The sequence below is a fragment of the Tinamus guttatus genome, unplaced genomic scaffold (genome assembly GCF_059628265.1).
Source record: "Tinamus guttatus ecotype Peru unplaced genomic scaffold, ASM5962826v1 Tinamus_guttatus_pri_ptg000508l, whole genome shotgun sequence".
In the NCBI taxonomy this organism is placed as follows: domain Eukaryota; kingdom Metazoa; phylum Chordata; class Aves; order Tinamiformes; family Tinamidae; genus Tinamus; species Tinamus guttatus.
In genome coordinates, this window is record NW_028289042.1 from 647,751 (window position 1) to 665,189 (window position 17,439).

The 17,439-nt window shown below is 36.9% G+C and overlaps 1 protein-coding gene across 1 annotated transcript in view; it reads left to right on the forward strand.

Annotated features, from left to right (window-relative positions):
• Positions 1 to 17,439, forward strand: part of ASAP2 (ArfGAP with SH3 domain, ankyrin repeat and PH domain 2) — an 80,368-nt gene that overhangs the window by 44,316 nt on the left and 18,613 nt on the right. The window contains exons 6-12 of the mRNA XM_088533526.1: positions 199 to 328; positions 2,467 to 2,552; positions 3,803 to 3,878; positions 4,350 to 4,436; positions 9,810 to 9,913; positions 10,028 to 10,097; positions 15,711 to 15,798. Coding sequence (XP_088389652.1) covers positions 199 to 328; positions 2,467 to 2,552; positions 3,803 to 3,878; positions 4,350 to 4,436; positions 9,810 to 9,913; positions 10,028 to 10,097; positions 15,711 to 15,798 — 641 coding nt within the window. The remainder of the gene's footprint in view (positions 1 to 198; positions 329 to 2,466; positions 2,553 to 3,802; positions 3,879 to 4,349; positions 4,437 to 9,809; positions 9,914 to 10,027; positions 10,098 to 15,710; positions 15,799 to 17,439) is intronic.

The window sequence follows — 17,439 nt, forward strand, 5'->3', positions numbered from 1 at the left end:
TGAATTAGATTTCTGCTACTGTGTGTCATTGTACATTTCTAGTCATCTTCAAATTTCAAGTGAAATAGCATCTGGAAGCAAGTCATATGCAAAGCTGTGAGAGTTTGGCTCTGCATCTGTCAGTAGACTTTATGAATAATCAGATTTGCTGAGAGGCTTTAGATTTCTCACTTCATTGACTGGTTCTTTGCCTTATAGTACAAAAATAGAAAAGGAGAAAAAAGAGCATGCTAAGCTGCATGGGATGATCCGTACAGAAATAAGTGGAGCTGAAATTGCAGAAGAGATGGAAAAAGAAAGACGGTTTTTCCAGTTACAGATGTGTGAGGTAAGATTCAATATGACGTTCATATTGTCCTACTAAAATTTCACAGGGAAATTTTTGAAAAGTGACTGTGGTATTAAGTACAGAGTTATTAACATACAACTTGTTAACATACAATTGTTAACATACAATTTTCTGTGCTAATGTCCTGATCTTTTCTAATTTCACTTAGATAGTAATTTTAGACTAAACAGTGCAATACTCAGTTAAATGCTCATAGATGATAATAAATGAGCCTTTGCACTGCTACTTCAGGCTTAGTTATTTTAAACTCTAGATCATTCTCTACATTGTTCTCTGCACTCCCAGCTGTTAAAGTATTATGACAAGAAAAACCTCAATCTAGCACACTGCTGGGCTTCTGTTGGGGAAAAAAAATGCTAAGGATGGCATATGGATATCTTTCAAGATGTTTCAGAGTGCTGCTGCTTTAAAATGCTTGTGATTTTGCAGTATTTTACCTCTGCTGATCTCTTTGTTTGTTTTTTATTTGGGTTCTAAGGCATATCAGGCTCCAGTTGCATTTCCAAATTGGGGATCCAAATGGCTGTGCTCATTCTGTCTATGCTTTCACAGAAAAATACACTGTGGGTGTTTTGTTTTTGTTTCCAATATGTTAATTGGGGCTAATTTCACCAATATGCCAACACAGCGTGACAACAGGTGCTTTGATTGTCAGCTTTTGTAACTGCAGGTGCTGATATTTAATAAATTCATACCTGTATATGAAGTCAGACTAAGGTATTCAAAACGGATGGGGGGATTTGAGGTTCTAGTGTATTTAGGGACGTTGCCAAATAATGGCCCAACTGTATCCTTCCTAAGAAATAACCAGAAACAGATGCTTCTGTCTTCCTTTGTCACAGTGAAGGAGTGCGCTTCAGTTGGCTGTAACAGTGATATGATGCTGGGTGGAATATGTCAAAACTGATGCAATAGAAGAATATAGAAGAATATATAGACGAATAGCTGTATTTTTGGGGATACCTCTTGAATAGTCATAAAAGGAGTTTTTATTTTATTTTTCTTCTTAAACCAGAGGTGAAGTATTTTGAAGACCTATCATAAATGTAGGATAGCTCTCTATAAAGTGAATTTAATACCAGCTGCCTTGAGTTCCCTTTTTCATTTAGCAGGAATTAGAGAGGTGATTCTTCCAATGCAATGTTTTCCAGTGCAGACATCTACCATTGAGCTAGTCACTCATTACTTTACCTGAATCTGCACAAAAAGCTGCAACATTTAAAGTTGGCACTTGGACACTGCTCTATTTTAGTGGTTTTAAAAAGCAAAGATGACATATTTATCCCAGCTGGAAAAGGAGAAACCAGATGCATTGGAGCATTGTTAAGACATTTACCCCTTTGCCTGTAGTTCGGTATCTAAGCAGGGATTAAACATTGTCTGCATTTAATGGATAGTTAAGGACTCCTGTTAATATTTGGCTAAACATGTTTCCATTTAGGTTGCTGCCATCCTCTGTGCTAAGCCATTCGGGGAGGAGCTGTCACTCAATGTGGAATTCATTTGTGCTTAATGCTAAGGGACTTTAATTGGACTTATTTTTAAGCTCCATAGGAGGATTTTTTCCAAGAGCTCTTCTAAGCTATTATTTTCCATTATTATTAATGTCTATAAGAAATTGATGGAGAAAATGATAAAATCAGAAGTCAGTTTTTTTAAAAAAATCTATTAGAAATGATTAAAATAATCTCTAACTTATTTTTTTCTTTGAATAAATTACTTTCTACCTTAATGACATCTGTCTGTTTATGGACTTGAGCACTGGTGAGACAGGTTTCTAGATTGGCTGCTAAATTTCAAAGTTGGTTCCTAAGTTCACTGCATGAACCATTTTAAGCTTCCTGTAACACAGGCTTCTGCTAGAGGTTATGAAGAAGGCAGTCATAATTTGAATTAATCATAGCCAAGTATCCCCATAGGGTATCAGAAAGCATCAATGACAACAATTGCTCTTGAGTGACTGAATTGTGCTCGAAGCCACGGTTTGACATGTTCTCTTGTAGGATCACTAAATCTGCAGCTCATAAAGTTGAAACAGAGTTGAAAATAACATTTTATAAAGTGCTGTAGCAGCAATTGTAATCTTTAATTTCTTTTGTGGGTTTCTGTTTTAACAGTACCTGCTGAAAGTCAATGAAATCAAGATTAAAAAAGGAGTGGACTTGCTTCAGAACTTGATCAAGTATTTTCACGCACAGTGCAAGTACGTTCCAGCTTTCTTTACTCTTATACAATGTTTTGGTTTCAACTTTTGACATGATTATAACACCTTGTTAGATTTTGAAAATATAAGATTCAGCTATTCTCATTAACTTCTTTTGACAAATTGTTTTGGTGCACTAGATTAGCCACTGCTTTTCTTACTATGTGATGAAACTTACGAGGTTGAGCTAGTCCCATATCATATAACTGTCAGTGCCAAAGAAGTGCCACACAATAATCTGGCACATTCCAACTATGCTTGAAATAGAGAAAGACTGACTGGTCTTTCTGATCTTTCCATAAGACTGATGGACTTATTTTATTGTAGTCTTGCAGCTCAATTTTATAACTATAGTTAAAAGTAGAATTTGAAAATTAAGAAGGGCCACTATCAACCTGTTCACATCAATATGTTTTTATCTTAATAATAAAAAAACACAGTCCGAATCTGTATTTCTTTCCCTGTATTACTACCTTGCTGTAAATCCTTCTCAGTTGTAGTTTGTCATTCATCTTGTCTTTTAATTTCATAGAATTTCCACAACATGAGTGATGTCCTGTGTTGTCACTTTCATGTCTGCTTCCTAGGCTGAAAATACTTGAACTGCAAATAGTGCAGCAGATTTTTTCGTATAATGTAGCTATTGTTTCTTTAAAACTTATTAAAAATATATATGCATATATTTTTAAAGAGCTGAAACAGTCACTATAAAAAAACAACTATTCCAACACACAAATACATAAATTTAGCATATTGAGGCTGTACATAGGCCAGAAGTAAGAAGTAATGCTGGAAACAAACAGCATTCCTTTTGTGAGAAGCTTCCATTAGACATGACATTATCATGCTCCAGAAGTCACTATGATTTTATATATAGTGGAACTTCTTTATTCTAGAAATGAAATTTGCTTGTTCTGAGCCTTCAAAAGCTACATTTTTTTCAAAGCTTCAAAAAGCTATGAACGAGAATTGGTATATGAGTTGAGAATGAAGAAAACATGTGGCAATTGATTGTACTAGTTCCTAACCTTTCTGGGGATTTTCCATATTAGAATGAGCTAAGAGGGAAATACAGTAGTGGATTGGTCCAAGATGCCTAATTCCCCCCACCCCCAAATTCTAAGCAAGTTTTTGGCATGGAATGTTACTATGCATGTCTATCTTGTCAAACATTTTTTAGCCTTTTTTTTTTTTTTTAACAGAAAATACAAAACAAAGATGATTAATGAAGTTTTTGTTTTCTTTTAAAGTTTCTTTCAGGATGGATTAAAAGCAGTAGAAAGTCTCAAGCCTTCAATTGAGATGCTCTCGACAGATCTTTATACAGTGAGTAGTAATCTTTCAAATATGTGACCTAAATTATTTTTTACAGTATTTTACAATAGAACTGTAATTGTTTCTGATGGAGTAGATTGTAATATTTTATTTAAGTATTGTATCCAGAAACTTTTGTTTTAGTCAAGGACTCTGCTATTTAAAATTGTAGCAAAGCAGATTTTTCTCTACAAAGTTCTATATAAAAAGCCTAAGTGTAAAACCACATCGTTTCAAAAACAAGAAACTTGAACAACATAAGGTAGTATCAAAGACAGTGGTCTTAACTCAGTACCATTCCAGCTGTTATCAAATGTTTTGAAGGTACGAAGGAGAAGAAACTGATTATAACTTTTATTTTCATTGTTTTAATTCTTGCTGAATGTTTTTCAGAAAAGTGAACCCATTAAATAACAAATTCTGAAGAACTGTGTTAAAAAGAACTAATACTTCATTTTTAACTGGTATTTTTCTTCATTTAAGATAAAACAAGCACAAGATGAGGAAAGAAGGCAACTAACACAGCTTAGAGATATTTTAAAATCAGCACTCCAGGTTGATCAGAAAGAGGTGAGCATATAAGGTGATTTAACTTTGGAATACGCATTATGATAGATTCTCATGTAATGTTACTCTTTCAAATAGAATTATTTTAACTTTCACTAGCCATATAAATCTCTTTTGGTTAATATATTCATTTTTATTTTGACATCCATATTGTATGCTTCTGACAAAGTTTTGAGAATTTTTTTAAGGAATCCTCACTAAAAATACACACAGGGCTTACTGTGAAATAAGCTTTGTTTTGGTACCATTTCTAATATTGCACAGTGCTAAAGCTGGTGTGGGCTTGCTGTGGACTCACTGTAAGCACTGGGTTCTTTGTAGCTCATAGTGAGAGTGGAAGAACTTTGACAAAATCAGAAAGACATAGCCAGTACAGAAGGTACATCTTGAAATGTTCTGTTGTCAAAAATTATGTAAAATTAAAATAATTCCAAATCCCAAAACACTTCAATCATCACTGCAAAAATGGCAGTGAAGTTTGATATTCTACAGCAAAACACCAGTTTTCAAAGGTTTTGCAAGGGTTAGGTCAGTTCAGAAGTCTGGCAAAGTAGTATTTTTTGAGCTTCACCTATGAAGCAATTATATTTTGCAAGCTCTGATTTAGCAGCAAGCATCTTGTTTATAATCAAACCCGAAACATCAGATCTAATTTGTTTAAAATGGTATGTGCTTCATATAAACAAAAACCAGACTCCTTTGTGTGGCTGCTGGGACACAAGCAAGTGATAAATTGATCTTTCCGATGCTTTTTCCGAGGGGGATTACAATGAAGTGGTTTAGTCCAGAAAACTCTCACAGTTTTCTCAGTCTTGCTTTCAGTGTCCTGTACAGGTTATGCCATTCTGCCGAGCTCTAACAAATGGCTAGATACACATTTAAACAGTCTTAAATGCCCATAACTTTGAGGTGCTGTTGTCACCATGTGAGTTTGTGGTGATAATCTTTGTGTACAGAGTTCTCTACAGTTTGGAGGCATTTTAGGTTCTGCGAGGCATTTAGGCCTTACTGATGTGTGCATTTACTAAAAATTTTCAAATTTTAGCCTTGTAGATTGAAAAACTAATGATGCTGATGGAAATTATAACTACTTTGGCTTCACCCTTGGCTGCCTTCTCTTACTTCCTAAAGAAGTCTTTCCTATTTCGAGTGTGTTGCCAGGCTTCTTGTGATACTCAGGCCTTTTCTGTTAAAGGCAATAAGGGAAACAGTTGACTTCTACTGTTGAGAATATGGTTCCTCTGTAGTTATCTGTGATACTGATATTATTGTATACAAAAGATGTGAAGAGCAGATGTGTGTTCATCACAGACTGAAAAAAAGGAATAATAAATGCAACAACAAATTGATCGCTCATGTTTTTTGCTACAATTAAAAACACAAATGCAGTGCTTTATACTATATTATATATAAATTTTTAGATTTAGATATAAGTCCTTACTTGCAGAGCATAAGAAGTAATATAGTTATTTTTGAAGTTTTTTAAATAATCAATCAGTGGGATGCCAAACAATCCTGGTGTAATTTACTGTACAATCTACTGATACTATTCTTGTTGCGCTGTAATTTCCTTTACTATAACTGATTTCTTTTTCCTTCCTGAAATGCATTTACATTTTGTGACCGAAGTCTAGGAGAGTAAGTGTTACTATATTTTAATGAAAATAGTTGGCATGATTTCCATTCAGATTTCAAGAAACTGGATTTTTCCTGTGAGATTTTTTCTGTTACTATGAAAAAAGGGTCTTTTTTTTTTCTTCTGCTTTATTCACTCTATTGTAGGGGGGAGGGGGAGAAGTTGTCACCTTGTTTCTTGAGAAGGAAAATTATTTCAGAACAAAATGGTAATTGCCTCTTACCTCCCTGCTGGGAATGAATTCCAGTTTCTTGATTTGATTGGGATAGTTGCTTGACCCTAAAGATGTGTATATTTTTTAACTAAAATGGGCTTCGTGCCTTAAAAGCAGAATGCATTTGTTTATTATTTCTGTTGTGTTTAACAAAGCACATAAATATCTGTAGTGACCTTTTTTTTGTTGTTGTGACTGTATACCTTATATCCTCCTGTACAGAACTTCCTCAAACCTGCTTTGTACTGAAACATCTTTTTCAGTGGTCATTGAAAAATGTTTGTGTGTCCACCATGGTTATTATAAATTTTTAATTTTTTTTTTGCCCCCAAATTGTAGAGCTCCTGTCAGTTTGGGGCTCAACTTCAGAGTTATATTGTCTCTATTTCTCTTGTGTGTCCTCTCTGTGGAAGACTACCAGCTTAAAGCAAGGTAGCAATTCCATGACTGCCTCTCAGCCGGTGAGAACAACTGTCTCTGTCAGTGCACAGATCTAGAAAGTTAGGATTAATGCAGTACATAAACTTGCTTCTGCCTCCTCTACAGCACTGGTGGAACCTATAGCCTGCTTAGTGCCCTGCCATGAGCGTTGTCTGTCCTGACAAAACTCGTGGCAGCTACGCTGGAGGAGAAGCTGCCTCAGGGGGTTCTGGCAAGAGGCAGGTGCTGGAGACTCTGCAGGGCTATGGGGAGGTAAGAGGTGCAGCTGAAACATCCTTCTGGCAGAGAGGTGAAATGCAGGAGAAACTCGAGCTGTTGTGAAGCTGTAAGGGATTTCTGGCACCTTGATGCTCAGGAGGGATCAGGATGGGCTCAACTGTCGTACGTAACAGCTGTGGAGCTGGCTGAAATTTGCTGTGTATAGATTAAAACTCCTGGTGTGGGAAGTTCAGTTGTGTCACAGGTAATCTTTACAAAATAATTTGTTCCCAGTTGTTTTGTTGTTAGCAATGTTACTCAGCCTGATTTAGAAGCGAGCCTTTAGAAGTCTTTGAAAGAAATGTTTGTGATCGCTGAAGCAATTCACTATAAACTCGCTGCAATTAAATGAGTCACCTTTTTGTATATGCCTGTCTGCATTTCAAAGCTGATAAAGTGGACAAAGTTCAGTTACTTAGGCTTGTGTACTTCAGTTTGTTCTAATCTCTTTAAGATTAAGGCGTTATTTAATGACAATCCTCTGCACTAGATATGTCCTATATCCTGCAGCGATCCATTTCCTCCCATAGGTAACATACCTTGTTCCTGCTCCTGTGATGAGGTCATTGGGTCTGACCCCGTTACCTGTGACTTGTCCTCCTGTGAATATGCAAGCCAGAAATAAGGGAAGCTTCTTTGGGGAGCCTGCATATGGAAAAGGCATGCTGAGATTGCCCGGAAGGATGTTAATTGTAATGGAGATTTGTGGTATGGCATCATGTCTATTAGGAATGAGATCCAAATCGTGAACTGGCTTTTTCAAGGCCTGTGGTTAAAAAAAACATCCTGTGGAAGTTACATTGGATAGCACTGATTTGCACAAAACCTGAACCAGTGATTCAGAAGTGAAAACCTCCTCGTCCTGTCCCTAACTCCTTTCCATGAAATAGCATAAGACCTTTTAAAAATACTGCCTGTGGTAATGAATGTGTGGAAATGCACGTCATCTGCAGCAGCTTCCTCTGTAGCTGGAGTGAAGCAGGAAGCCAAGCATAGCAGCTGAGCATAAACAACAGCTGAAGGAAGATACTTGAAAAGCAGCAGAAAATATTCCACAAAAAGCAGCAGCAAAAACTTAAGTAAGGGGAATTCTCCTGTGGGCACGTAGTAGAGGTCATCTGAAATCTTTGTGTAATTGAGGATGTGGAGAACAGAAATTAATTTCCTCTAAGGGCTCTAATCTGTTGGGAATGAAGGTCTTTTCACTGAAACAACACAGAATAATGGGCGGCAAAGTATAGAGCTTTGGTAGGACCGTAACTGGCAGTGTCAGAGCAGTTTTTCTTCAGAAGCCAGTAAACATGCAGGGATTCTTGATCAGTGATGAGAATTCTGCATGTTGTTCTACTTTTACGCTCGGCAGCCAGGAGATGCTAAAAAAATTCTATACAAGATAACTGGGAAGACTGATAAACATGCTGGTTTAAATCCGAAGGGATGTTTTTGTCAGAGGTGGACATTTAAGTGGTGGTTCGTAGTGTCTTAAGGCCTCAGGTGGATGCCCACCTCGTCTAGTTTCCCAGATCACTCTCTGAGAGACGAACAGGAGGCACAAGGTGCTTCTGCCAGTGCAGGAGCCTCTTGGCAGCACCTGCCTTGGAACTCGCCTTGGGCTTCCCGGGAGCTCTGAGCTCCAGGGTTGTCCTCGGAATGGGCCGGACAACCTGGGGCCCGGCCTTGTGCACCCCGCGCTAAGGGGCTGGGTGTGGTGGCGCCCTCCTCGCCATGGCGTTTCTGACCTCCCACATGCCGTTTCTGCAGGTCAGGAGGACGCTGGCTTGGGTAGCAGAACGTGCTGCTGCTGCCTTTGCTGCTTATAAAAGCTCAGCTCTTTGGGAGCTGGTGTTCCCCAGGGAAAAACAGTCCAAATGTACTCTGGGTTTTCACCTCCTTGTATCCAACATTGCCTTCTACATTGGCTGTGTATGAAGCTAATTTTAAATAGAGAGAAATGATCTTCTGAATTATCATTTTTGAAGCACTGTGTATTTTATTTTATCGTTTGTACACTCAGGAAATTCAAATGAATATATCTTGTTCTTACACTACTAGTGTTTGACAGTTGTTATTTTTTTTTTAATCCAAAGAGGATTTTAATCAGCCTAGTAAGTTTCTACTAGTTTTTAAGTTCAAGCTTGGATATTCTCAGATGCTCATTTAAATGAGCTTTTTTTAATCTAATATTTTCTGTCTTATATCTCTGTGATATAATTTGGTGTAGCTGAAATAGGTAATTCCAAGAGCAGTGAGAACAGTCTAGTTTAAAACTTGCTGCTTCTGGTCCCAGAATCAGACTTTGTTCAAGACACTGGACCCAGGAAAACTAACTTTGGCTTCGCTTAACTTATTTTTCTTAGGGAAATAACATTTCCGTTTTTCTGTTAATTTCTGTATACCTACTGAACTGTTTCCAATACGTTCATGTTGCTTTTCAAAAGCAATAATGACTCAATTATTGCAATAGAAGGGTACACTTGGAATTACAGATAATAACCTCTAGTATTTATACACTGCAATGTTTGCATGAACTGGAAAACACATTGCTTAGTTACTATTCAGGTTAAAACAATATATAAATGTCAGTAGTAAAGGTAAATAAAAGTGGAGGATTTTGATAGGTGTTGATGATGGCTACTTCGTAAATATTTTTTGTGCCTTATGAAGGAAGAAATTAATTTCTATTTCTAATCAAGGAGGAAAAACATGCTTATTTGGCTCTTCACATTAGATACAAGTCAAGAAGAAAAGCTCTGAAGCTCCTTAATAGGATAGCTATTTTGGTAAAACCTGTGGAATGCTTTACAGATTGCTGTTCCTTACATTGCAGGATTCTCAGATGCGTCAGAGTACTGCTTACAGTTTACATCAACCTCAGGGAAACAAGGAGCACGGCACTGAACGGAGCGGTAGTCTGTACAAGAAGAGTGATGGGTAAGTACTGCTGGCTTCTACTGGAAAAAAACTGGGGTCCACAAAAGCTGAAATAATGTAATATTAAATATATTGAAAATTGAGTCACGTTTTTGCTTTCTCTTTTTAAACCAGAATCCGAAAAGTGTGGCAGAAAAGGAAATGCTCAGTTAAAAATGGTTTTCTTACAATTTCCCATGGTACAGTAAGTATTTGTTTACAGTATTTTATGTACATGGTTGCTAATACAAAAAGACAAGCTATGCTGGTCTATATTTATAATTTGGAATTAGCTACATTCCTGATGCAACATGTTGAATATGATGGATATATCTTTTTAAGGCAATCTTTCAGAAATGTATTAATGCATACATAATAACTAAAAATATGTCTTTTTTTTAATTTGATGGTTGTTAATGGAAAAAATGACTTCTTAAATGAGTTATTTTGTTTGTGTAAGCTCTTCATATTTTACTAGATTGGCTAAAAGTACAGATACTGACTTCAGTTGTGGAAGTATTTGGTAAGGAGTTCCTTTTCCAGATGGATTTGAACTTTTTATATTTAAAAGGCAGACTGAAAGATGCTGGAACACTTCCCTCTGCAAAATATGCTGCTATGTGGTAATCTTACAAAGACAGATTTTGGGGGGAACAGCTGGGAGGGAGTTAACTATGAAAGCAGCTTCTATCAGAAACTAAAGAGATGGGGAATTATCAGCCCTCAGCCCCTCTTTATTTGCTCCAGGTGTTCAAAACATATGAACATGGTCATATTACTTTCTGTACTTGGCTTCCAACTCAGATATTTTTTCTTTCCCTTACCCTTTTTTTTTTCTGATTTGCTTTCTCAAAAGTTTCTCAAGTCAGAGATCAGTTCAGTGCCACTGTTTTGCGTTTTCTGCCTTGATCCCGTTGTGAACTGTTCTGTTCTTCATCCTGTTGTGCTCGTTGCTATGACTGCAAGTTGACCCTGGCAGCAAAAATGAATCAATCTCTCATTTGTGCATCTAATCCCAAGCTGCCCTCAACCAGGAGTTTAGGAGGACAGGCAAAACAGGCTTACGAAATACAGTAGCTGCTGTGAACTTGGAATTGTCAACGAGTTTATGCCTGATACTCCTTTGAGTATGCACGAGTGTGACTTGGTCAGAGCACAGTCCAGTGCCTCTGTTTGGTAAATGCCCTTGGCACTGCCCTGCTGCAGTGGTAGCAGCAGGAGTCTGGCTGGGGTGGCCCCCAGCTTGGCAGAGGCTACAAAATCTGCTTGTGGAGCAGAGTTTTAAAACTTTATGTACAAGTACTCAGTGAGTTCTACCAAGATACTGTTGCTGTGCTCATTTTAGAAGCAGTCTACCAGATGGTCTGACGTTTTTAGAAGCTGCAAGTTCCCACTGAAGTCACTGGAGTTTTAGATGGAGATCAGTCGCTAAGACAGATGCTTATATATGGGTTTAGGTATATGAGTTTCAGCAGTTTGGTCTTCCTCTTTTTATATTACAAAATTTGAAATCTTCTCACCTGAAAATAAACTTCTGAGAAGTACTTCTTATGCGTTTTTTCTTAACTTTCTCCCTGTGTGGCAGCTTTATGCAGTATTTAGTGCTTATGTTATTGACAGTATAATGGGTATTAATTTCTTAATTTTTTTTTCTTTTTTTTTGCTTCTCTGAATGTCTTTCCAGACTTATGAAGCAACAGTATTGATTTCTAGGTGTTCTTCGGGTTGATATTTCTTGACCTCTAGCATGTGATGTGTCGTTCTCTGCTCCCAGAGACTTTCCCAGCTGCTTACCAAAATGCAACATCTCTCTCATGAGTTCAATACTCAATTTTGTTTGCCTTACCAAATAAAAATTAGTGTCTTTATTTTAAAGTTGAATATTCTTCATAGATGTCTGTAGCCTTTGAGATTTTTTATAAGATTCTTTTCCATATTTTTTTCAGTAAATTCCTAGTACAGCCTCTTCTATCAGTTGCAGGTGCTGTACTCTGATGTAAGATTGCCTGCCAAGTGCTCTGCTGATACTCATGGAGAATGTGGTTTGTTTTCTCTCAGTCACTTAGCTGTAAAGCTGAATACATCTGCCTGTATTGGCATATGTGCAATTGCTAGATTTTCATATATCTAAAAGCTTCAAAGAAATTAGCATTCATAGAGTAATGTGGAAGGTAGTGATTGACTGAAAACCAGACACTGCTCCTTTGGGTAGTTATTAGTACCTGGAAGTTGTCTGACACCTACCTGACTGCAGTTTAATGTATGTGAGTGAAAAAAACAGTGATGGAAGCTGATCGAATTGTGTAGATAGCAACTCATAAGTGGTTTCCATGTCAAGGAATCATGAGTGAGAAACTTTTATTTGAAACTTTTATACATCTTAGAGCTGATTGGTGTTTAAAAAAGCTTAAATAGAATTTGTAGGGTGGAAAAAGGAACATAATGACCATCTCTTCTGAGGGTACTGTGTTTTTTTATTGTTGTTTTCTTCTTCTTCTTCTTTTTCTTTTTTCTTTTTAAACTTCTGGAAACTTTATACCACTGTCACGATTAACAGAAATATCTAAAGGCAAAAGAATAAGATAAAATCTTTTAATTTGTAGTAAATCACTGAAATATCTAGAAAAACTGAATGATGAAATCAGCCATTGTGTGTGTGTTAAATAAGTCATCATATTTGTTCATGTGAAAATCAGTTTTATAGCATGGAACGCTTCAGTATGAACTAAGAAGTTCAACTTTTCCTGTGGTTATCCTGTGTTGCCAGAACATTTGCAAGCTGCAATTTTCCAGGAAGGAACATGAGTTGATCTTGAGGCAGGAGGGGTGGCAGCACATTTTTTTTTTCCAGGATGTTGGTGTGTGAGAGGAAATGCCCAAATATTCAGTAGCAATTTGACATTAATTATTTGACTAGAGAATCAGGCAGGAGAATGAAACCCGTAAATCTCAAACAAATAGATTAGTGGCTACTATTTGTTTCTTACCATTTTCTGCTTTGAGTGTCTCCTAATCCTGCCTAAATCCATGTGCAGCCTGTCATGCCTAAAAATTCATTCATATAATTTGCTCCTTACTTGCTTCTGTCCTGAGGTTAATAACTCCTGCCCTGAACAGCATTCACCGTGTGATGTCCACTCTGTCACCACATGTGTCTGGGGGATAGATGTTGTTTGGTCACAGGACTACGATGGGGATGTGGTGCTATCACTCAAAAACTTTCTTAGGGGGTTAGAAAGTTGCTGAGCTACACGGGCATGAAAACATAAGCAGTTCTACCTGAACATAAGGAAAAAGATCTTCACTGTGAGGATAGCAGACTGGTGCAGGTTGCCTGGAGAGGTTATGGAGTCTCCTTCCTAGGACATGCTCAAAAGCCACCCGGACACAGTCCTCTGCCATGTGCTTTTGGTGACCCTGCCTGAGCAGGGCCTTGCACTAGGTGATCTCCAGAGGTCCCTTCCAACCTCAACCATTCTGTGATCCAGTTGACTCCGGCATCAGCAGATGGGCTCAGGATGTGGGGTTGAGTTGTAGTGGCCATTTCCATCGGTTCTCAGCTCCTGACACAGAATTCTTGCACCACAGTCCCCTGCTCAGAGAGAAGAGGTCTGTGTGTATCGGTCCTTTGGATCTCTGAAACGTTTTAGTGGGTCCACTCACAGCTTCACATTTTATACGTTACAGAAAATGGGTTAAATCCTGGAATACTCTTAAACTCTGAAGTCTTGGGGACTTTCTGTAGTTCCATCAGGCAAATTCTTTTTTAAACCAAATTTACTTGATTCTTTACTTTCTCATGGGACCTCTGAGAAAGGCATACATTAGTCTTCCAGGGACTTATTTGCCAGGTAGCATATATTTTGATTTTTGTTCGCTCTATTTTATGTTTTCATTTATAGGAGGCCTCTGGACGGTTCTTTGGCAACCGACTTGTTTTTTAAAAAAAGATAAAAAGGAAACACTGAAAACTTTACAGCCTATGAGTACTATGTGTATTTAATTATAACCAAGAAAATGGGCTCAAACTGGCCTTTTCAAGATGTTTTCTTACATACTTCTACTTTCAAAGAACACTTGTTTTGGTAGGCTAGGATAATGAAACATGTATTTCTTTTTACTACTAAAAGTACCCATGTCTGAGATTTGGGAGGCTGTTTCCTAGGCAGAGAACGCAATGTGGCTGTCAGTTAATTGTCACCGTCCTGCTTCCAGAACCCCCCTTGAACCCAGTTTGTGTGGCAGTGCCCAGCTGGTGTCCTGCGGGTTGGCTGTTTCCAAGCACTCAGGATGTTGCATTATGGTTGCAGGTTCTGTTGGATGCAGCATCAGCATACTGTTTTCAGGAATATCAAACTTCTTTTTTTGGAACAGGAAATAGCATGTATTTGCTTTTCTTCTGTTTCTCCATGGTTTTGGTCCTTTACTGGTCTTTGATTATAATGAGGTCATTATTCTTTTTTAGCTGGTGCCATCAGACTATTTCCAAGAAATCCGTACTCTTCCTTAATAGACTCATCTTTCCTTCTCTTTTTTTTCTTTTCTCCTGAAATATGTTTTCATTTATTTAGAAAAAAGAGATCCACATTTCTGATGATTCATTACAAGTTGATAACGTACTATAACATGATTAAATCTTATATGAATGGCTTCATATGTTAAAGTGATTAGGATTGCAACAGTGAGCATAGCAACGTCTTTGTATATTTCTGTCTTTATAATATCACTGTCCTAATTATTTAAGCAAATTATTGTTTTCCAGATCTTGTCACTGAGATTAGGGGCTCCCTAGTTAATTCTGCTTTCTGATTGAATTATTCTTAAAAATAAGTAAGTAAAAAGCTGTGTGAGGCTAGTTTTCTGTTGTAGCAGGAACAAGCAATTCCTCAAGTCGACACAGAAAACATGACATCTTTGTAGGCCCTTCCCCATATCTTGAGAACAGGCAGGCTAATTTTTGCAGCATTGCTATTTAAGCAGTCTTTGGGGACTTTATGAAATTTGCTTTAAAATGTAAATTGTGTGTGCATTTTGCTTTTAATAAGAAATTGGCACCTTTTATTCAGTAAGGTACTGAAATAGGTGAGAGCAATTTGACTCGAAAGTGAGTATTACTCGAGAATATTTAGTGTAACTACATTATTAATAATAAACTGTATCAGTTTAGTTTTGCATGTGTTTGTTGCAAGATATCTCTGCGTAAATTATCTTTTTGCTTCAGTATGTTACCTCACTGACATAAAAAACAGTTTTTTTTAATACTGGACTGGTTATCTAGGCTCTCCCTAAAGGCATCAGCAAAAGTCAGTTTATCCCATTCTAAGCTTGCTGTATGGAACATTTGCTGAGAGTCCTTATCTCTTTCTTTACTGATTATTGAAACAGTAGTTAGGTAACTAACTACCAAATGTCTAAATTTTACAGGGTTAAACTTAGGTAAAAGAAATCTGGCTCGTTGTTATACCCGATTCCTTTAGCTAAAGTGCTACTGGTAAGTTTACCAAGTTGGTCAGCTGGAGTGATGGTAGCTCCTCACCCCTATCAAAATTTTAGTATTTATTCAGTTGTTGGTGTGGTGAACAAAATAGCCTACTGGAAGAAAATAAACTTTACAAATAGAAGAAAATAAACTTTACAAACTGAGGGTCCGGAAGAAAATACAAATTAAAGTCTGGCTGCCTTTAAAAACTGAAGTATCAGCTATTTAAAAATCTTGGCAGTCATAGACGAAGTGTCTAGGACTAGAGAGCTCATTCAGTGTGCAGTACGCTAAAATCTGTATTTATTTATTTATTTATTTATTTTTATCTTCACATAGGCTAACCGACCTCCAGCAAAGCTCAATCTGTTAACCTGCCAGGTGAAGACAAACCCCGAGGAGAAAAAGTGTTTTGACCTCATATCACGTAGGTTTGTTGTTCAGGTCTTTTTACTTGCAGTTAATATCTGAGTTCTTTGTGTTATTTCTGAAGGTGTGTCAGTAACCCAGTTAAACACTTTATTGTTCATAGAATGATTACCTTTATAAAATATACTTTTGAGGACAAGTTGTCTGACTTTTTTTTTTTTTTTTTTTGGCAAAATGTAGTTTATTGTGCATACTCATTTAGGAAGCTGCTTATTTGTTTGCTGCTTTGTTCTATTTCATTTTATGCAATCTTTGCAATGTAATAACATCCCTTTGCTGTGATACTGCTCTTTACTTTATGGATTTCATAGCTCATCATCTTGGAAAGTTATGGTTCTCATACTGGGCCAAAAGAAGGATTTAAAGCATGATAACATTACTCAAAATTAAAGCATGTCACTTGTTATGTAATTTTGAAAGAACTAAAAGCACGTTTAGCTTTTCAACCTCAAAATAAGTGTAAAGGGGAGATAAGGAGCCTACAGATGTAAAAGACCAAAATTGAATAATTGAAGATTTTGCTTTGGAACTGAATAGCATAATATGAAATTGTATAGTGAAATGTTTATTTTGCTGTCTTGCTGGGACATTTTAATGTTGTATTTATGGACTCAGCAGTAAGGCAGGGCTAATACTGAAGTATAATTGAGGTGGGGGGGAGTATAATGCTGTTCATCATTATTCATTTCTCAGTATGTAAGTACTTTCATATTTGGAAGCATAAGAGTGCTCCTGATGTTAATAGACTAGTACTCATCATATAAGCTCATAATAAAGTCTTTCCATTTCTACTCTATGCCAGATTAATGGGATTTTTTTTAGTTTTATTATAAATAGCACCAATAAGACAAACACTAGAATAAAACACTTTGGGAGAGTGTTGGCGAGGGGGATGTGATGGCAAACATGGCTTTTTTGTGTTTTCAGATGACACTGGCATAGATCTGAAAGCCCTTTCATTACCTTACATTATTCTGTATCTCCTGGTCCTGTGTCTAGGGCATGGCAACACAGGAGACTTTTGAGGGCCACTTGTCCTGAGATTTAAAGATGCAAAATAAGCCCTGGTTACTGCAGTGTGGGTAGACCACGTTTTATTAGTCAATGGGGCTTGGTTTTATTGTTCATACAGGCTTAGGAACATCAGTCATGATATAAATTTTATCCCAAAAATCCCAGAAACTGATGGGTCTTAACCCAATAAAAGTTGGTAATCGCCCTGATTTGTTCTGTGTGTAATGCTCTCATTGTTAAAACTCTACCTATATAAGAATAAGTTTTATGAAGTAGAATAATAATTTGCTTGACTCCTGAGATAAATTTGCCCTGTATCAAATAATTTCTTTAAATATATATATATTCTGCTGCTTGAAGTTACATAAAATTCTTTTTCCTTTCCCAAAGTTAATGCAATATTTTTGAGTTTCAAAGCATTCAGTGAACATAATGCTGATATATTAATGCTTCAGTGGGAAAGAAAACCTGTAGAATTGGCTTCCAAGTCATTTCTCCTTTTTTTTTATCTCTTTGAGTTTAGAAAACAGAAAAAAAAATATTTTGAAGAAGGAAAAGTAGCTTTAGATATAGTCTATCTTCCTCTCTTCTCCTTGAAATAGATGCGTGTTTACCCTAGTTTTGT